Source organism: Cavia porcellus, unplaced genomic scaffold (genome assembly GCF_034190915.1).
Source record: "Cavia porcellus strain 051 isolate PalLab524CR breed Dunkin Hartley unplaced genomic scaffold, mCavPor4.1 scaffold_17, whole genome shotgun sequence".
In the NCBI taxonomy this organism is placed as follows: Eukaryota; Metazoa; Chordata; class Mammalia; order Rodentia; family Caviidae; genus Cavia; species Cavia porcellus.
The window spans coordinates 23,269,840-23,290,061 of NW_026947500.1; the positions used below are offsets into that span (position 1 = coordinate 23,269,840).

At 58.3% G+C, this 20,222-nt stretch overlaps 1 protein-coding gene across 4 annotated transcripts; it reads left to right on the plus strand.

Annotated features, from left to right (window-relative positions):
• The first annotated feature begins 2,557 nt into the window (after positions 1-2,557).
• Positions 2,558-20,113, plus strand: Plcb3 (phospholipase C beta 3). Of its 4 annotated transcripts, XM_063227414.1 has the most exons (32): positions 2,558-2,851; positions 5,653-5,730; positions 5,933-6,001; positions 6,080-6,220; positions 6,403-6,482; positions 6,573-6,626; positions 6,833-6,908; positions 6,992-7,092; positions 7,662-7,828; positions 7,899-8,045; positions 9,021-9,261; positions 9,505-9,589; positions 9,668-9,854; positions 10,572-10,777; positions 11,476-11,572; positions 11,653-11,737; positions 12,011-12,135; positions 12,476-12,630; positions 12,711-12,872; positions 13,428-13,527; positions 13,613-13,717; positions 13,862-13,953; positions 15,858-16,011; positions 16,101-16,136; positions 16,222-16,396; positions 17,057-17,207; positions 17,295-17,371; positions 17,480-17,569; positions 17,659-17,716; positions 17,981-18,067; positions 18,152-18,387; positions 19,264-20,113. In XM_063227414.1, the coding sequence occupies exons 1-31, from the start codon at positions 2,573-2,575 to the stop codon at positions 18,353-18,355; spliced, it is 3,864 nt and encodes a 1,287-aa protein (XP_063083484.1). In that variant the 5' UTR covers positions 2,558-2,572; the 3' UTR covers positions 18,356-18,387; positions 19,264-20,113. The 4 variants fall into 4 exon arrangements, with proteins under 4 accessions (XP_063083484.1, XP_063083483.1, XP_063083485.1 ...); XM_063227413.1 differs by lacking the exon at positions 19,264-20,113 and having other exon boundaries at positions 18,152-18,716; XM_003468158.5 differs by lacking the exon at positions 19,264-20,113 and having other exon boundaries at positions 2,643-2,874; positions 18,152-18,716.
• The last annotated feature ends 109 nt before the right edge of the window (positions 20,114-20,222 follow it).

Sequence of the window (20,222 nt, forward strand, 5' to 3'; positions counted from 1 at the left end):
CTGAACTTAAGTATTGACTCATGGATTACAGGGGGGCACACATGTAAGTGGCCTTGTGTGCCCAGCAGCCACTCTGGGAATGGGTGACCCAGAGAACTCAACTTCCTGTCCCTCAGAGGTGGCATCAAGGGGCTGGGGTTTTAGCTCAGCGGCATAAGCACCTGCCTTGCAAGCAGGCAGTCGTGAGTTCGATCCCTGGTACCGATAAAAAGGAAAAAGACAAAAAAAGAAAACTCAGGCAGGGGTGGCATCAAGGTCTCCAGCTGAGTCCAAACGTCAGGTGTTCCTATGAGGGCTCTCTAGGGGCATGCCCTTTCTGTGTTTACCTCTAGCCTTCCCCTGTGCCACTCCCAGGTTCCTGAAGCCAAATCCCCTGTTCATCTAGTGCCTTCCCATGGCCACTTACTCAGAGAACAGGGTGTAGATGCCATGCTGGCTCAAAGCCTTAGAGGTGGGGCTGCTGCTCCAAGAACCTTAACGTTAAGGCCTGCGTTCAGACCCTGGCTCTGCCCAGCAGGCCAAGATTCAATGGACAAATCACTCACCTGCCCTTAACTTCCTCCAGGAGGCTGATCCTCCTGCTTGCCCAGTGCCCAGTGGGCCCAGAGCTCACTGCATGACCACGTCTGCTTCCCAGGCTTTGTTCTCCTGCTAGGTCCTCCTGGGACTGCAGTGTGTGTGCTGCTGCTCCTCAAGCTTCCAGCTTCAGGCTGTGGTCTCCGGGGCCCCACCCTCCCAAGTCCTGGCCCCCTCCCACCAAAGTGTGGCTAAAGCTCTGGGGAGGGTCCAGTGGGCCACAAGCACTCCCTTAATCGAGGGTAGAGGCCGGAAGGGCTGCTTCCTTACACCATTACTGCTTGCGAGAAACCCCATTACCATTACCAAGGCTAGGAGAAAAGCGTTCAAAGAGGAAGAAGTCCTCTAAGGGAGGGGGGCTGCCTGGCCTCAGGAGACATGGGGGTGGGGGGAGAAGAGGTCCAGGCCCAGCCATCAGGCTGCCTGCCTCTTTTCCAAGGAGTTGCAGCCCAGCATTTCTATGAAGTTCCCCTGTCAAAGGCTAAGGGTTCAAGATTTAGATTCACTCAGCTCAGACCATGACTGTAGCTGGCAGGGTCCCTGTCCTGGGGCTGGCCCATGCTCTCTCCTTTGACACCACAGCTTTCCTCTTGTCAGGCTGTGTATGTGTGTGTGGGTGGGGAGGGGGGGTTCTCTCACCTATTTGTTTATTTCTTTGGTCAACCCCTAGCTTCTGGACAAGGAGACTGAGGCACAGAGAACATATTGTGCCATCAGCAAGTGCTGAATTTGAACCCAGGCCTGTAGGTACAGAGGCCAACCTTCCCCCAGCATGGCTGTGTTCTCCCGATGAGATCTGGTAGTTCCTGGGTCTCTGAAGGGTACATCTCTGAAGTACTGGTGAAAGAAATAGATCACAGGTCCTGTCTCCCTCTCTGTCTCAAAGGCAGGAGGAAATGCAGACAAAACCTCAGAGGCAAAACCTTATCAAGTTGTGTGACCTTGGGCAAGTCCCTTCCTTTCTCTGGGCCTCAAGTGTAGATAATAATCACACCCCACAGTGCCAGGGCCAAAGGGAAGAAGATTGATTAGGCTATCATCACGGTGGGAATCTAAGGCCTTTAAGGCCAGTGGTGTCGCTGCCTGAGAGGGTCTGAGGCTCCGGGCAAAGGGGCCTTCGGGGCCACTCCTCCTCTGCTGACTCCTCCTCCCCCAGAACCAGCTCCATATCTTTCTGGGTTTCTAGGTGACTTGGCTGGCCCCTCTGGATGAGTTCTACTTTAAACCTGCAGCTGCTGCTGCCTCTATATTGGGGGGGGCTCCCACAGGGGCCCCCAGGCGGGAGCCCCCCCAGCCAAGCCCTGCGGGAGGGGCCACAGCCCCCACCCAATCCCAGTGCCCATGCGCTCTCCCCGCCTCCTAGCGCTGGAACACAGATTTCAGGGCACCTGCTGTGGGCCAGGCTCTACTGAGCCCCTCCTTTGGGGACACCCACGAGGCTCCTGGCTCTTCTGGGCAAATAACCAGCCACCTCTTCGCCAAATCTCAGCAGGGAGCCCACAGAGACAGGGTGGGGTCACGGGGTCGGCAGCACCCAAGGTAGCCTTCCAGGGATCACTCTGGGTGTTTGGGTCCTCGGGAGGTAGCTGGCGCCCGGCCTCCCGGGGCGGCGATGGGGAGGGGCACCTGCCCGGCGGGAGGCCCATTAGCAGACTAAGTGCTCTGGGGGAGGGGGAACTGAGCTGCCGCAGGGGGGTTGAGACAAAGTGAGGGCACCGCATGAGGGTGGCTTTTCCTGCACCCAGCTAAGTGCAGCAGGACGGGGTGGGGATAGAGTTTTGCTTCCCCTGGCCCAAGTCCTGACCTCCAGTCCTTCGTCCAGCCGGTCCTAAGCAACCCCCTGAACACCCCGTCCCTACAACTGTACTCCAACAGCAGCAGGTATCTGTTCTTATTGAGTGTCCCCTCCCAAGCCCCCCACTTACTCAGGTACGCCCTGCTTCGTCTGCCTCTGGCTGCAATCGCCGCCCCGGCCGCTAGGGGGAGCCAACCCGAGATGGGCGGGCCCGGGCGAGGCGGGGCGGGGCGGGGCGGGGGCGGGGCCCGGCGCCCAGTCTCTGGTCCGTCGGGGACAGACAAGCGGGCGGGCGCTGACGCCGCGGGGCCGAAGCGGGCCGCCCGAGAGCGCGCGGAGGGAGCGGCGGCGCCGTCTGTCCCCGTCGGGGCTCCGGGGGTCCCCGATCCGCTCGTGGCTCGGCCATGGCGGGAGCCAGGCCCGGCGTCCACGCGCTGCAGCTGGAGCCGCCCACAGTGGTGGAGACCCTGCGGCGCGGGAGTAAGTTCATCAAATGGGACGAGGTAAATGTGCCGGACCCCGCGCCGCCCAGATCCGGGGACACCCCGCGTGCGCTATGTCCGATGCTGGGGATCCCCACGCCGGCCTTGCCTGGCTACGGCGCCCCTATTCCAGCCCGGCTGCACTCCGGAAACTTAAGTCCCCAGTCGTCCCGGTCATGAAGACTTTGTCCCCCCTAGCAAACCAGTTCCTCGGCAGGGGAAATCGGCGATCTCCACTCTTTGGAGCATACTTTGAGCCCCAGTAAATCCCGCGCCCCACTTCACTTGCCCTTTGCACCCCTCCCGGCCAGAGTAATTCTAGGTCCGGGACCCTGGCCTGGTCCCTAGACCCCTGCGGCGCTGGACGCCCTAGCAGGCTGGGGGGAGGGAGGAGGACTCGTCCTGGGTGGCTGCCGCTTTGACCCCGCTGTCCCCGGTGTCGAGCCCTGAGTGAGCTTCTCCATTCATCACTCCTTCGCCCTCTCTTGGCTTTTCGCCCTGCTTCTGGTTCCCAGCCCAGCTCCTGGGTCAGTTGGGAGAACGGAGTCACACCCCCTCTGCAGTGGACAGTCCCCCCAAGTTCCTCCACCCCTAGAAACTTTGCTCCCCACTCCTTAGTCTGGGACTTTGAACCCCAATAAATCCCGGCCTCCCCTTTCTACCCTCCCTGCTCCTGGTACTATCCAGATGCGCAAGCCCCCACCTGCTGCACCCCCATCTCGGTCCCGCGCCCCACCCACGTTTTCATACCGCCCCCTTCCCTCTTCCGAGCGCCCCTCCTTCCCCGGGGCCTTCACCCGGCGGGCCGCCAGAGCTTCCTAGCCGTTCCTCCCCGGTCAGGCCACAGGCCTGGAAGACGCTGGGCTCCTTTCCGGCTGGGTGGGGCTGGAAGGCGTGGGAGCTGGTGGGGGAGGGCTGGGGGCGTGTCCTGGGCGACAGGTGTGCGGGTGAGGGGTGCCTGGGTGCCCCCCGGGCCTGGGAGACCCCCTCCTTCAAGGCCAGTCTGAAGGGAAAAGTTTCCCCTTTTCCTTCCAGTGTGATAAACCCAAATAAGGAAGTGGGAACAAGGAGAGGGCCCTGGGGGTGGGGGTGGAGGTTGCCGACCAGGCCTGGGGTTGCAGAGCGGGGCCCAGACCCTGGGGAGGGGCCACCAGGTCCACAACAGTGGGGGACCTCGGGGCAGGACTGTGTTGGAAATCCCCAAGAGGGGCTGGGGCAGTGTGTCAGCACACCGTGGGAGGGAGCCATGCATCCTAGCTTTGAGGGTCCCCAGGAGTGTCCCCAGATCAGCTGCTGTCCTTTATAAGCAAAAGCTTGCATTGGGCGGAGCTGGTGCAATCTCCATTCTCCAGAAGTGGAGACTGAGGCCTGACTGGGGGTTGTGGCTGAGTCCAGGCACTGGGGCCCTGTGGATACCTTGCTTGGCCCCCTGCTTCCCAGATGATAGGACACTCTAAGGGTTCTCTTCTTGACCTTGGGCAAGCCCTAGCCCCCTGACCCTCATTTGGAGCTCCCACCTCACAGCGCCCTTAGTTGAGCCCATTACAGAATCAGACATCTGTAGGATGAAAGCAGAGGGTTTAGAAGCCTCACTCCAAAGGCTTCTAAACCCTAGAAGACCCCCAGTCTGTTTTTGTGCAAAATAGGCTCATCAGGAGGCCGAAGCAGAATTGAAGCAGGGTCGCAGCTTCTGCACACTTAAAACCACCCCTGGGGGCCCAGGAATGCAAACAGCTATATTTTTAGTGATGAGATTGTCCCCCCAGCTGTGAGCAACAGTTCTAGGGTGGCACCCAACTGGAGTTGGGGACCTCTTTTGACTGGAGGGGGGTTCTTTTTGTGATTAACTGTCTGCTCAGGTCCTAGGCAAGTCTGAGCTCTTGACGACACCTCTCTGGCTCTTGAGTCAGTCCTGAGTCGCCTGGAGTAGCCCTGGGAATGTGCCAGGCACTGGGCACTCTTCAGAAAATGGGGCTGGTTAGCTCTTTTCTTCCCTGCCTCCAGTCGCAGAGCTGTTTGGGAAGAGACAGCTCACACTGCCCAGCCCTGGACGGCTCGAGCCTCTGTAAGGTGGGGTGAGGGAGCAAGGTGGCCGGTGCTGGGCTTGGTGGCAGATTGTGAAGTAGTGGGCTAAGCATCATGAGGCCCTGGAGGCTGCAGATGGGCTTTGGAGTGAGGCTTCTAAACCCTCTGCTTTCATCCTACAGATGTCTGATTCTGTAATGGGCTCAACTAAGGGCGCTGTGAGGTGGGGGCTCCAACTGTCATGGAGCTCTTGGGCCTTCTGGGGAAACTGAGCCCAGGATAGGGTCTGGGGAGGCCCGCTAGCAGGTGGGCTAGATTTTGTGGGTAAAGAAGTTAGGAAATAATTTCCTTTTTTGATACTGGAATTAAACCTAGAGGAGGTCTACCATGAAGCTACATGCCCAGGCCTTTTTATTTTTGTGGTGCTGGGAGTTGAACCTAGGCCTTCTCTCTCTTTTTTTTTTTTTTTTTTTTTTGGTACTAGGGGTTGAACTCACAACCTCACGATTGTCAGGCAAGAACTGAGAGACGGGAAAAAAGACTTCCAGAGCAAAACAGGAGACACTGGGAGGGAGGTTGGGACCAGCACATCAAATGTCACACTGAAGACCTTGGCTTTGTTCTGAGGGCCACGGAAGCCATGGTGGACCTGTGGACTGGATGAGGCTTCCTCTTGGCCCCCTGGCAGGAATGTGGGTATGGACAGCTAGAAGGATTTGGGGCCCCAGCCTGCCTCAACCCTCCCTGAGCCCTGTTGTCCTGTGCTGTCCCTAGGAGACCTCTAGTCGGAATCTGGTAACCCTGCGTGTGGATTCCCATGGCTTCTTCTTGTACTGGACGGGACCCAACATGGTAAGGGCAGGTGCTGGTGGGGTCGGCACAGGCCCAGGTCCTTCTGCCCTGGGTGTGGGGCCCAGATGCTGGCTGACCTCTTCCTGGATCCCCAGACAGGAAGTGCTCCAGCAGGGCTGAGGGAGCGCCCTAGGTGGAGAACCTGGGGGCTCCTACTCTGGCCCTGTAGCTGCTTGACCACTCTGTAATATGGTTTCCCCAGGAAGTGGACACACTGGACATCAGCTCAATCAGGGACACACGGACAGGACGTTATGCTCGCCTGCCCAAGGTGCGTGGCCCAGGCCTGAGGGGAGGAGGTCCTAGGGGCTGGAACAGCCCCTCCTCACCCTTGGTTCTTGCCATTCAGGACCCCAAGATCCGGGAAGTGCTTGGCTTTGGGGGCCCTGATGCCCGGCTGGAGGAGAAGCTAATGACAGTGGTGGCTGGGCCAGACCCAGTAAATACCACATTCCTGAACTTCATGGCGGTGCAGGATGACACCGTCAAGGTGGGCCAGGGCTGAGGGGCAGCCTGAGGGGTCCCTGCCCTGTCATTCTCTGAGCACCTGCTGCGTCTCATGCCATTGTCTGACTTGATGTGTACCAGACCCTGTCCTGCGTGAGGGGCATGGTCCCTAGGAGCCAGCCCATCTCCCCATTTATCTCCTCCCTCTGTATCCTGACCCCCCAGGTCTGGTCTGAGGAGCTGTTCAAGCTGGCTATGAACATCCTGGCTCAGAACGCCTCTCGCAACACCTTCCTGCGAAAAGCGTGAGCTCAGGGCCACCCTGGTGGCACTTGGGTTTGGGGGGAAGTCATGTGGCCCTTCCCAGGGTGTGACTCCTGTACCTTCCTCCCCAGATACACGAAATTGAAGCTGCAGGTGAACCAGGATGGACGGATTCCTGTTAAGAAGTGAGCCCCGGGGCTGGGGATTTAGCTCAGCGGCATAAGCGCCTGCCTTGCAAGCAGGCAGTCTTAAGTTCGATCCCTGGTACTGATAAAAAGACAAAAAAAAAAAAAAAAGAAGAAGTGAGACCCCTTTTCCTTAGCATCTTCACTAACCTTGGTGATCCGTGATCCTTGCCCCCCACTGACCCTGACCCTCCTCCCTGAATCAGCATCCTCAAGATGTTCTCAGCAGACAAGAAGCGAGTGGAGACAGCACTGGAGTCCTGTGGCCTCAATTTCAACCGGGTGTGTGGGGTGGAGTGGGGCTGGGGGTTCCCACTCTTTGGGGCTGGATGTTGCAGGTGCTCACCTCCATTCCTCACCCCCAGAGTGAGTCCATCCGGCCTGATGAATTTTCTCTGGAAATCTTCGAGCGGTTCCTGAACAAGCTATGTCTGCGGCCAGACATTGACAAGATCCTGCTGGAGATGTAAGCAGGGCTGCGCCCATCCCCCGGTCCCCTGGGTTCCTGTGCCTGATCTCTGCTCTGTGTGCCTCCAGCCCTGCGAGACAGGGGCATGGTGGGTCAGGTCCCAGGGTACTGGGAAGGGGGCAGGATGAGCACAGTGCAGCGAGACTCAGAGCCACAGATCCTGTAGCTCAGTTACAGATAGCTTCGTGCCAGCCCTTTGCCATGGTTGGTTTACGAGATCCAAGTGGCCCAGACTTGTTATGGGACCTGCTTGAGCTCGTGTAGCAAGTGAGGGCTGGAGCCAAGTCTGGATCCAGGGTCTGGAAGCACAAGGTGAAGGCTGAGTATGTGGCAGCTTCTGAAGCCCTTGGTAATGTCATTGGCAGCTCTTCTGCTGCCCCTACAACGCTGAGCAGTCAGGAGTGTGGATGGGGAAACCGAGGCCCCAAAGGAGCAGAGACTTGCCCAGAGTTGTAATGTGTGGCTGCTGGAGCCAGGCACAAGGCCTTCAACTCCCTGTCCCAGGGTGAGGGCTGGCATAGGGGAGTACGTGAGCCTCCAGCCTGAGCCAACTTTTGGCCCCTCAGAGGTGCCAAGGGCAAGCCATACCTGACGCTGGAGCAGCTGATGGACTTCATCAACCAGAAGCAAAGGGACCCAAGGCTCAATGAAGTACTGTACCCACCTCTGAGGCCCTCCCAGGCCCGGCTGCTCATTGAGAAGTATGAGCCTAACCAGCAGTTCCTGGAGCGCGGTGAGCATTGAGGGGCCTAGGCGGGGGAGGGTGTGGAGGGCGGGACTGACCTGCCCCTGCTCCACCCCAGACCAGATGTCCATGGAGGGCTTCAGCCGCTACCTGGGAGGGGAGGAGAACGGCATCTTGCCCCTGGAGGCACTGGATCTGAGCATGGACATGACCCAGCCACTGAGCGCCTACTTCATCAATTCCTCACACAACACCTACCTCACAGGTGAGCGGGGCAACAGGTCCTCTGTCCTCCCCTGTCCTCTGGCCTAGGGCCACCTCTTTCCTTGAAGCACAGTTCTTTCACCTCATTTGCTCATTTGTGGGGCAGTGCTGGGAAGGCGGCAGGGGACAAATAACCTGCTCCCTGAAGGGGGGCCCCTCTAGGAGTTTGCCACTTTTGAGGTCAGAAATTGTCCCTGTAGAGGGACTGAGATGTGTATGAGAGGGCAATTTAGCAAAACTATGTCTCAAAATTTAAAAATTGTGCTAGAGATGTGGCTTAGTGGTAGAGTACTTGCCTGGTACATGCAGGGCCATGGGTTCAATTCCCAGCAGCACCCTCTCCTCAGTGAAAGAGAAGAAGGAAGAAAGGATGCGCGAGAGGCAGGTGGGGTCTGGGCTGGAGCAGGTGCGTGGGGAGGGAGGGGTGTGGAATGCCTGGGGACTCCCGAGGAGTAGGAGAGGCGACTTTGAGGGCAGCAAGCAAGTGGGGATGTTACCTGGTAGGCCTGTAGAAGGCTGCAGGAGGCTGCCGCCAGGTGCTCTATGGGGACTGAATTGGAGAGAGGGAAGGAGCCCCTTGGTCCCGAGGCAGGAGGCGGAGTGAAGACTGGGATAGATTGGTGTGGTCCTGGGAGTTATGGTAGATGTCAGGGGTGACCCCACAGTTCTGGCTGGTGGGGCAGGAGGGTGGTGGGGAGAAGATGAGAGAAGCCAGCCATGGAGGAAGGACCACACTAACCCAAGCTGGCTAGGCCTGCTGTGTGCCCATGTAGGTGGACACTGCAGTGAGGGCAGTGAGGGACCTGAGCCCCGCCCTGGGAGAGGTCACACTGGTTTTGTGCACAGGAGCTGTCCAGAGTGTGCTGGAGCTGCCATGGGGGCCTCTGTGTCCCCAGTGTGGCCTGATTGATGGCGGAGCTGGGGTGGTGAAAGGCTGGACAGGCAGGTGACCCTGGTGACACAGCCTCCCCCGCAGCGGGGCAGCTGGCTGGGGCCTCGTCGGTGGAGATGTATCGCCAGGTGCTGCTGTGGGGCTGCCGCTGTGTGGAACTGGACGTATGGAAGGGGCGGCCACCTGAGGAGGAGCCCTTCATCACCCATGGCTTCACCATGACTACTGAGGTGCCGCTGCGTGACGTGCTAGAGGCCATCGCTGAGTCCGCCTTCAAGACCTCGCCCTACCCTGTCATCCTGTCTTTCGAGAACCATGTGGACTCGTGAGTGGCTCCTATCTGGGGACCCCAGCCTCAGGCCCTCAGACCTGAGATGCCCGTCATGGAAATCTCTAATAGGGAGGCCTCTGATGGTGGTTTCCCCAGAACCCCAGAGACAGCCCCTTCCTCTGCGCTCTCATGACCCCTGACGCTGGGAACTTGCACCCACCTTGTGGGCTTCCTCCCCGCCCTGTTGCAGCCCCCCTCCAGGAACTCTGCCTCTGATCTCTGACCTTGGGCCTACAGGGCGAAGCAGCAGGCCAAGATGGCTGAGTACTGCCGCTCCATCTTCGGGGATGCGCTGCTCATCGACCCACTGGATAAGTACCCGGTATGGGGGCGCCCAGGCAGGTCACCCGGGAGCGAGGGGTGCTGTGGTAGGCCCTGACCTGTCTGTGCTTTCACCCAGCTGGCCGCGGGCACCTCCCTGCCCAGTCCCCAGGAGCTGATGGGCCGCATCCTGGTGAAGAACAAGAAGCGGCACCGGCCCAGCACCGGCCTGCCTGACAGCGGCGTGCGCAAGCGGCCGCTGGAGCAGAGCAACTCAGCCCTGAGCGAGAGCTCCGCTGCCACCGAGCCCTCCTCGCCCCAGCTGGGTAAGGCCTGCCTCGCCGTTCGCCTAGGTCCTGACCCTGGATCACTGCCACACTGGGTCGCTCCTGCGGCTGGCACCGATCTCCTTCCCCCAGCCATCGCCATCACCACCAAACCAAGCTCTGCCCCCATGCGTTTTGGTTCTGTCCAGTTCTGAACCCCTTATCCGTGGCCTCCCGCCCCACATGGCCCCCCTGAAGCTGGATTAGGGCTCCGACCTCTGACAGACCTCTACAAAGCATGTCCTTATGCGTTGGTGTGACCCTCAAACCCCGAGCTGACTCCAGCCACCCATGAGTTATAATTTCAACTAACTTTTGCCCTGTCACTTTATTGGGGACCCCTGACTTCTCATCTCGCTGAGTCCCCTTTGTGTATGTCTCTGACCAACGCTTTCCTATAACCTATCTTGTCCTCCTTTGCCCCTGCTATTGAGGCTGTTGTACCCCAATTCCTGACTTTTCACCTCTGAGCCACCCTGCCTACCTCCCTACTGAATATAATTCCAGACCTTCACCTTTGACTTATGACCCCTCTGAAATACCACTGGCTTTAATGCTTTCTAATCCCTGACCTCCGACCTCTCCCAGACTGGACTACCCAGGATATACCTTGACTTCCTCATGGAGTTGCCCTACACAACTTGTGCGCAGCCTCCAGGCTTCCTGAACATTGGCCTGCAGTCCTGATCTCGGACCTCTGACCCCTGCCTTCTACAGGGTCCCCCAGCTCCGACAGCTGCCCAGCCCTGAGCAATGGGGAGGAGGTGGGCCTCGAGAAACCTAGCCTGGAGCCCCGGAAGTCTCTAGGGGAGGAGAGCCTGAACCGGGGCTCAGATGTTCTTGGGCCTGCTGACCGTGAGGACGAGGAGGAGGATGAAGAGGAGGAAGAACCGACAGACCCCAAAAAGCCAACTACAGATGAGGTGAGAGCCACATGCGGGCAGGTCGGGGTGGGGCGCTGCTGGGCTCTGGGTCTCACTGACCAGACAGATGTCATCCCCGACCTTACAGTTTAGCATAGGTGTGCAGGGTAGGCGGTGTTTCTCAGTAAACCCGGAAGTGAGAAGACAGTGACGCTTGTGACCTGGGTAAAGGAGGTTGGGAACATAAGGTGCAAAAGGTCTAAGGCGGGGTCAGAGAGCGCAAAAGGAGAGGCCAGTGCAAAAAGAGAAGAGGTCAGACTGGCAGCAGATTTGAGGGGGGTGCATAGATAGGGGCCAGAGCTCCCCACAAAGGGGCTGAGTTAGAGCAGATGGTGAGGGGACAGTGACTGGAAGGAATGGCTTGGAATGGAAATTTGGGCTCATGGGCATGGGAGAAACTGAACTCCCCGGTGGGGAGGGGCTTCCAGCTTTGAGGGTCAGTAGGGGAGTGGCAAAGAGGCACAAATACCCTGGGGATGGGCAATGCAAGGGTGCAGGGCAGGGGTGCAATCCGGGGGGCTGGAGGGGCTCTCAGGGCGGGTGGCAATAGAATTGTCAGGCTCATGGTGATGACAGGGTCCTGTGGAAAGCTGCTGGCTTGCAACTGGAGGTGTGGGAAGAGGTCAGTACCTCCTTTGTGAGGACAAGCGAGGAAACATCCAGTGTGGCTGACTCTGGGTTCTGGGGGGTGGTCACAGGGCACAGCCAGCAGTGAGGTCAACGCCACGGAGGAGATGTCGACTCTTGTCAACTACATTGAGCCCGTCAAGTTCAAGTCCTTTGAGGCTGCTCGCAGTGAGTGGGGCTAGGTGAAGAGTGGGAGCCAGCCCTGCCCGGCTCTGCTAGCTCTGACCTCTCCCTCTGTTGCCCCCCAGAGAGGAACAAGTGCTTTGAGATGTCCTCCTTTGTGGAGACCAAAGCCATGGAGCAGCTGACCAAGAGCCCCATGGAGTTTGTGGAGTATCCTGCCAGGTGCTGTGGGTCAGGGTGGGCGGAGCTTGCAGGTGGTTCTGGTTTCCAACCCCGCTGGAACCCATGCAGGCACCTGGCACACAGCACCCAGGCCTGGGGTTAGGGCAGGTCTGGATTGTCATGGGGTGAGTCCAGGCTGAGAAGCGGGATTTAACAGAAATGAAGTTTTGCTGGGATTCCCAGGAAGGTAGGGCTTGGGCAGGAAGCAGGTAAGAAAGGGTGGGCACTGGTGCGCAGTGTGGCCTTGACTACCAACCTTAGATACAACAAGCAGCAGCTCAGCCGCATCTACCCCAAGGGCACACGTGTGGACTCCTCCAACTACATGCCACAGCTCTTCTGGAATGTGGGCTGCCAGCTCGTGGCACTCAATTTCCAGACCCTGGGTGAGTCCTGCCCCATAGCCTCTGCCCCCTGGCCTGCCCAGCCACCCTCCTATAGCACCTCTTACTGACTTCTGACCTGTGATTGAACTTGGCTAACAGATATGTGACCCTGTCCAGTCACCCTGAACTTCCACCTGGGTGAACCCCAGTGAGACCCCTTACTTGTCTGATCTTCCCTGATTTGGGCCCTTGGTGCTGGTTGATTCTACCCCTGACCCTGGGACCTAGACTCCTGACCCCTAGTAACCCCTGGGCTTTCTTTGCATGGCACTGTCCTACCTCTGGCTTTCTGACCCTGACTGAGCCACTGACTGACCCCGCCCTGCCCGTGCACCCCCAGACTTGCCAATGCAGCTCAATGCGGGTGTGTTTGAGTATAACGGGCGTAGTGGGTACCTGCTCAAGCCCGAGTTCATGCGGCGGCCAGATAAATCCTTCGACCCCTTCACGGAAGTCATCGTGGACGGCATCGTGGCCAATGCTTTGAGTGTCAAGGTGGGACTGGAAGGACCTGGGCCGGGTGTCCTGGGCGGGGCTCTGAACAGCTGCTGAGCCTCCTTGGCCCGCCTGCCCAGGTGATCTCGGGGCAGTTCCTGTCTGACAGGAAGGTGGGCATCTATGTAGAGGTGGACATGTTCGGACTTCCTATCGATACACGGCGCAAATACCGCACTCGGACATCTCAGGGAAACTCCTTCAATCCCGTCTGGGACGAAGAAATCTTTGAGTTCCCCAAGGTAAACCAGGTCCTGGGCCTGCCCCGACCTGTCTGGACAGGAACCAGGTACACTGGTGGTGGTGATGGGTCAAGGGACCTCCCAGGCCTTGTGTGTGTCAGAGTCAGGGTTCCCTGCCCTCTTTTGCATGAGAGAAGAGGTGGCAGAAAGGGAAGCCCAAAAGAGGGCCTGTCACCCCGCAGTGGGGAGCAGACATAGCTGGCCTTATCTCCGAGGCTTGGAAGCCTTTGCCTTGGCCTGAAATCTCAAGCATCTTCCGACCCATGGGGACTGAGCCTCTGCTTCTGACCTAGGCTGGAGCTGTCCTCGGTCCCCAATTCTCAGCTCATTCTATAGTTTTGAAGCCCACAGTAACCTGACTTGTCACCTAGTGGCCTTGTCTGCCTGTACCCATGGCTCAGGGTCCTTATGGCAACTGGTTACCCCTTGGGTCAGGCTGTGGAAGATGGGTCAGCTCAGCGGGGACAGTGGCCAGCAGTCAGCTTGTCCAAGCGTATAGCATGTTAGCCCAGTGGCTGTGTGTCCACTCTGTGGCTCAGTGGTCTGGGCCCACAGGTGGTGCTACCCACCCTGGCCTCGCTTCGCATTGCGGCCTTTGAGGAGGGCGGCAAGTTTGTGGGGCACCGGATCCTGCCTGTCTCTGCTATCCGCTCAGGTGAGGCCACAGTGGGCTCCGGGCAGCCTGGGGCCAATGTGTGGGGACACAGCCGGGCCCAGCAACCCCTCCTCCTGTTGCCCAGGGTACCACTATGTCTGCTTGCGGAACGAGGCCAACCAGCCGCTGTGCCTGCCAGCCCTGCTCATCTACACAGAGGCCTCTGACTATATCCCGGGTGACCGCCAGGGTGAGCTGGGGTTGGTCTGGTAGGGCCGGGGCAAGGAGGGTGGGTCCCAAAGAGAGTGGCACTGGGATGGTTCCTTAGTCCTTCAGTGGGGGAGGACACAGCCTGGGGGCTTCTGTCTCAGCCCCTGGCCTTCTGGTCCCCCAGATTATGCAGAAGCCCTGATCAACCCCATCAAGCATGTCAGCCTGATGGACCAGCGGGCCAAGCAGCTGGCTGCCCTTATTGGGGAGAGTGAGGTGAGCCTAGGTGATGGGGGGTTCGGGCCTCAGAGGTGGGCAGGGCTCAGGCTTGCCTTGATTCTGAGGCCAAGAGATGTGACTATGGTGGCTGTGACAGTGGGTCAGGTGGCAGGGCTGACAGGGCTTTCTGGCACAGAAAGGCCCGTGGGCTTCTCTCTGCTGCCCACACCTTACCGGCCTCCCAGCCCAGCCATCTGCTGCCTGCCCTGAGCAGGGCTGGTTGGTACCTTCCCCACCCATCCCCTCTGCCTGCCGCACAGCCTGCCTGCTTTCTGACCTCTTTTTCCCAAACCAGACTGCGAAGCCAAGTGAATGCCAAGTGCCAGTGCTTTGCCAGGCCTGGTGTGAGTTCTTTTCACCTCCTTGGCTCATCGAATCCTCCCAACCCCCAATTTGGTCTCTCTGTTCCCAGAGATGGACAGGAGGCCCCAGTGACTGTGTGAGGCTGCTGAGCTCAGTGGCCTGGTTGTGCCTCCAGCCCTTATTCCTGGCCTTGTCTATCACACTGCCTAGTACAAGGGACTTCTCGGTAGTAAGATTTGCATGCTTTTTTTGTCTTTTTGAGCCAGTTCAGGCTGGCCTTGAGCTCACTTTGTAGTCCAGGCTGGTCTCGAACTCGCAACGATCCTCCTGCCTCAGCCTCCAGAATGCTGGGATTACAGGCATAAGCCACCACGCCTGGCTTTCTGGTCTTTTCTGAGTCAGGGTTTTATTATATGTTTCAGGCTGGCCTTGAATTTGAGGCAATCCTCCTGCCTCAGCCTTCCAAGTGCTGGGATTACAGGTGTGGGCCACTGCTCCTGGCTTTGGGTTTTTCATTTAATTTGTTTGGTACCAGGGATTGAACTAATGACCTTGTGCTTGCCAAGCAGGTGTTTATGCCATTGAGCTAAATCCCTGGCCCTGTTTTGTTTTTTAATAGACAACACACACTTGCAAGGCAGGCGCTTATGCCACTGAGTTAAATCCCCAGCCCCTGGGAGGTCCATTCTTGTTTGATCAAAATGTTCTGTTTCAGAACATTTGATACTCTTCCCGGGTCTGTTTTGTTTTTTAAGATAGGGTCTTGCTTTGTAGTTCAGAGTTCAAGCTGCCTTGAACTTACTAGGTAGCCCAGGCTGGTCTTGAACTAGACAATCCTGCCTCAGCCCCCTGAGTGCTGGGATTACAGGCATGTGCCACCATCCCTGACTCCATTTTGTTATTTTGTTTTGGTGGCGCTGGGACTTGAACCCAGCACCTCAGGAATGCTGGGCCAGTGTTCTACCAATGAGCTATACCCCCAGCCCCAGCTGTGGAATCTTAAGGAAACAGAAACCATTTGCACTGGAGAGACCTCACAGTTAGACCAGGACTGGGGTTTCTTAAGCTTCAAGTGGGGTCAAAGCTGAAGTGCAGGGCTCCAGACCCCTTGGTCAGGGTGATTTGAGGCCATGGGAACCTTTCACACATGGGCACCTGGCAGCCAACAGGAGGTGGTGGCTTCTGTGGGGAGATTGGAGCAGAGGTTCTGCCTCCTCTGCAGACCAGTCTCTGCGGGCCTGTGGCGGGCAGTGAAGAGATGGCTGCAATTAAGGCTGCTGGCGCTGTTGGCAGGGAAGCCTGGTGCCCACTCTGTGGCCGCTTCCTTCGCTGATTTAATCAGGAGCTGAGCAGGGAGGGGCAGCGGCGACTGCAGGCAGGGGCGGCAGACCGCAGAGGGGAGGATTCTTGGAGCCATCAGCGGGCTCCTGAGCCCACGCCACAGGCCTGGCGCCAGACTGTTCCCTCTTCACTTTCTGTGGGTGTCACAGACAGGCCGACAGGGAGATGGCAGGTCAGGGCAGCCCTGGGTGACTAGGCATGAATGGCCTGGAGGGAGGGGCAGCTCTAGTAGGACCACCCCATTTTCTCCCACGCAGGCTCTGGGTGGCACAGAGACCTGTCAGGAGGGCCCGTCCCAGCAGCTGGCCTCCCAGCCACCCTCAAATCCTACACCCAGCCCTATGGATGCCTCTCCGCGCCGACCCCCTGGGTCCGCTACCTCTCCCACAAGTACCTCCCTCAGCAGCCCAGGTAGGGGGTGGCCAGGGTGGGAGGGGGCTGGTTTGAGGGGAGCGGCTCCCGCCACATCACTCTCTTCTCACCATGGCCTCTGTTCTCAGGGCAGAGGGATGATCTCATTGCCAGCATCCTCTCAGGTAGGGTCAGGGCCTGCTCAGGGGGGGGGCTGCCACCCAGAGGGCAGCCCGCCCACCTAACCATTCGCTTTGCTCTGGCTCACAGAGGTGGCTCCCATCCCCCTGGATGAGCTTCGAGGCCACAAGGCTTTGCTGAAGCTCCGGAGCCGGCAAGAGCGAGACCTGAGGGAGCTGTGCAAGAAGCATCAGCGGAAGGCCATTGCCCTGACCCGCCGCCTGCTCCAGGGCCTGACGCAGGCCCGGCCTGTGCCTGGGGTCCTGTGAGTGTCCCATGGCCACTGTCAGGAGTGTTGGTAGGAGGATGTGTGTGCATGTGGGTTCCGTGCCCAGTGGACTTGCAGACAAGGCCAGGGACTGCTTCAGGGGAGTATTTGGTATAGGGAAGGCATCCTAAACTGCGCCCCCTCTTTGCTCTGGAAGTGATGTCTTTTTTTTTTCTTTTTGAGCTCACTTTGTAGCCGAGGCCGGTCTCGAACTTGCAACAATCCTCCCATGTCAGCCTCTGAGTGCTGGAATTACAGGAATGTGCCACAATGCTGGGCTAATGCCTCTTTTGTTTTTAGTCTTTTTTTTTTTTTTTTTTTTTTTAAGTGTTTTAGAAACAGGGTCTTGCTATGCAGTTCAGGCTGGCCTTTAGCTCACTTTGTAACCCAGGATGGTCTCAAACTTTCAATGATCCTCCTGCCTCAGCCTTCCTAGTTCTGGGATTACAGGCATGTACCATCATGCCTGCTGACCTGATACTTCTTTTGAAGTCCCTTATCAGAAGCATTTGTGAAAACAGGATCCCATGATCTGGGCAGAGCTAATGGTGCAGGGCCTTATGGTTGCACGACAGATCTCACTTGCAGGGTCATGCTCTGGCCCCTCTGCTTTCCCATCCAAGGGACCCAGCATCACCCAGAAGATTCTTTCCACAGGGGCAGGGCTGCTGACTCAGAAGACATGAAGGAGGAGGAGGAGGTGAAGCAGTACCGAGAGTTCCAGAACAGGCAGGTGCAGAGCCTGCTGGAGCTAAGAGAGGCCCAGGCGGATGTGGAGGCTGAGCGCAGGCTGGAATACCTGAGGCAGGTGAGGAGCATGGCGGCCAGGGAGCCAGGGATGCTACCATGCAGTGACATCAGCCTTCTGGTACTCACTGGCTGCCTGTGTCCCCAGACTCAGCAGCGGCTCAGAGAGATTGTGGTGGAAGCACACACAGCTCAGTTCAAGAGGCTGAAGGAGATGAATGACAGGTGAAGGCTAAGGGTCTTATGTTGGGAGGCGTGGCAGGACTCCTGGTACTGGAAGGATAGGATCTCCAGTCCTGCCCCTGATGCCTGCTCTTCTCCCTGCCTTTGCAGAGAGAAGAAGGAGCTGCAGAAGATCCTGGACAGGAAGCGCCATAACAGTATCTCAGAAGCCAAGACGAGGGAGAAACATAAGAAGGAGGCGTAAGGGTGTTGGGGCTGGGAGCCATTTGGGTGCTGGGGAGGCAGGCGGTGCCTGGGCACCAAGCCCACTTTGCCTTCCTCCTATGCAGGGAACTGACAGAGATCAATCGGAGGCACATCACTGAGTCGGTCAACGCCATCCGTCGGGTGAGTAAGGCTCCTGGGATGCCCAGCCCTACCCCCGATTCTTCCTTCATCAGAAAGCCACCTCCTTGCTGTCTGGCCTGGAACCATGTTGTACTCAAAAGCCTTCTAGAGTCTCCTCCCTGGGCCTTTCTGTACTAGTGCCCTGTAGCTTTGGAGTCCTTGGGCCTAGTCTCAACCCTGGGAGCCTTCACCACCTGGTTTTTGTGCCCAGCCAGAGCCCCAGGGCCCTAGCCCCCTCAGCTGAGCCCTTGCCCACCCTCACAGCTGGAGGAGGCCCAGAAGCAGCGGCATGACCGCCTGGTGGCTGGGCAGCAGCAGGTCCTACAGCAGCTGGCAGAAGAGGAGCCCAAAGTGAGACTATGGAGGAGGTGGGCAGGTGGACTGGTGGGTGCCCAGTGTCCTGGCCTCCCTGAGACACCCATCCTCTTCCCACAGCTGCTGGCCCAGCTGACCCAGGAATGTCAGGATCAGCGGGCGAGGCTGCCCCTGGAGATCCGCCGGAGCCTGCTGGGCGAGACGCTGGAGGGGCAGGTGGATGGGCCGCTGGTGGCCTGTGCCAGCAATGGTCACGCAGCTGGGAGCAGTGGGCACCTGTCTGGTACTGACTTGGAGAGCCAGGAGGAGAACACACAGCTTTGAACTGGCTGAGCAGGAATGGCCACCGAGTCAGGGTGGGCACGGGGCAGAGGGCAGCAGAAGACACTAATTTTTTTTAACTTTTGACCTTTAGAAATTTTATTTTTTTAAACCTGGGGCAATGCCCCACTAACTCCCTTCATCCTCCTGGGACCGCCTTACCTCCTTCCTAACTTTAGTCCTAGGGAGGGGCCTGGGCCAGGCCTTGCCCGCCATGACATCCACACTCCAGATGGCCATTGTTTTCCTGACTTCCCAGGGAGCACTGAGTGGAGACTTAGAGCTCTGGGAAGTCTGGGTCACATTCTTTCTCTGTCCTTTGGGTTTTTTTTTTTTTTACATGAATAAAAGTGGATTTCAGGGACCCTGTGTGCAGTGTGGTTTGGAAAGGACTCAGTCCTAGGCCCTGTTTCCTCAGTGGCCTCAATTTCTTCATCTATAAAATGGGCTGCGGTCAGGCACCAAGCACAAGTGTTGCTGGCTTTGAACTTGACTGCTTTGCTCAGGGCCTGCAGTGACCTCCTCACTGCCACAGGAAGCTCTGGCTAACCCTGGGCCTGTTTCTCTGCCCTCTTACCTCCAGTTTGGTGTCCTGGTTTCCCCCTGCCCATGCTTTCCTCCCTCCCAGGCTCTTCCTGTCCCCTCTTCACAGAGGCACAGGCTGCTTCAGGAAGCCTTCCCTGCCCCACTTCCTGTTGCCTGATATGACCCAAGTACCCGGCCTACTCTGGGCCTTCCACAGGCAGCTGAGTGGGGACAGACAGCTAAGTGGACCTGGCCTTTAGAGATAGGTGGGGAAAGGGCCTGCCTGTGACTCCTGGAAGAAGGGAAGCACACAGCCCCAGACTTGGCAGGGCTAAGACACCCTGGTCCCCCTCATTCCTGTGAGAGATGTTCTGCCTCTTTTCCAGATGAGGAGACTAAGGTCCTGAGTGGAAGTCACAAACGCTGGGCAACAACTAACTGGAGATGCCCTGACCTGGAGGCAGGGTAGCGTGGACCCTCTGTGGCCCACTGTCTTCGGCCAGCCTAGAGGACCTGCTTCATGCTCGGGACCAGCGCTCGGAGGGTGCGGCTGCTCTGCAGTAGGGTCAGGCTGGCACCTCTTCAAGGCCTCTCCCTGCTTCCTGGCGCTTCCCAGGCTGGCTGCTCCCTCCTCCAGAGGAAGGGAGCCTCTTATCTGCACTTATCGCCTGCCAATGGAGTGTTTTCTTTGCTTTGTTTTTGCTGCAGCCTCAGGCAAACAGATGGGGTGGAGAGGCTGGAGAAACTGGGTGGCCAGAGAGGGGCCTTCCCAGGCTGGGACCTCTGCCCCCAAGCACTTCTTCAGGACACAGTACCACTGCCAGGCTTTTCTCCGGCTATGAGACCTCCCATCCTTTTACCCCATTTGCTGGCTTAGTTCCCCAGCATCAATTCTCATTTCCCTGACAGACTGACCAGCATTTACTCAAGCACTCCAAATTGGTCCTCGGTTCTCAAAATCCCTGCTGTGCCCGGTGAGCCCCTCAGAATCCTAGGGCTGTGCCCTCAGGCACAGCCTGAGGTTCAGGGCTGTGAACCTTTCCCTGGGTTCACTCTGCAGGAGTCACAGTCCAAGACACCCCCACCCCTTTTTGGTCAGGTAATGCTGGAGCTCCACACCTCCCTGCCTCAGGTTCCTGGAAGCATGAACAAGCCGGGCAGTGGCGCAGTCCCTGCCACTCGAGCTCAAGGCACTGGCCAGGGCTAATCAGGGGCCAATAAATCTCTTGGACTCATGCTGGAGGCCTGCTCTAGGTCCCTGTGCCGAAGCCTCTGTTCCCCACAGGCCGCGCCGCCCCCGCCCTGAGTGTCCCGCCAGGTCCCTGCGCAGTGCTGGCCCCAGGCC

What these genes read in the sequence shown, in the direction of transcription:
- Plcb3 (XM_063227414.1), top strand. Translation starts at nt 2,573, where the DNA reads ATGGGCGGGCCCGGGCGAGGCGGGGCGGGGCGGGGCGGGGGCGGGGCC. An exon ending in CCCTTATTGGGGAGAGTGAG is followed by an intron (nt 13,954 to 15,857) that starts GTGAGCCTAGGT and finishes TCTCCCACGCAG; the next exon opens with GCTCTGGGTGGCACAGAGAC. An exon ending in CGGCCTGTGCCTGGGGTCCT is followed by an intron (nt 16,397 to 17,056) that starts GTGAGTGTCCCA and finishes TTCTTTCCACAG; the next exon opens with GGGCAGGGCTGCTGACTCAG.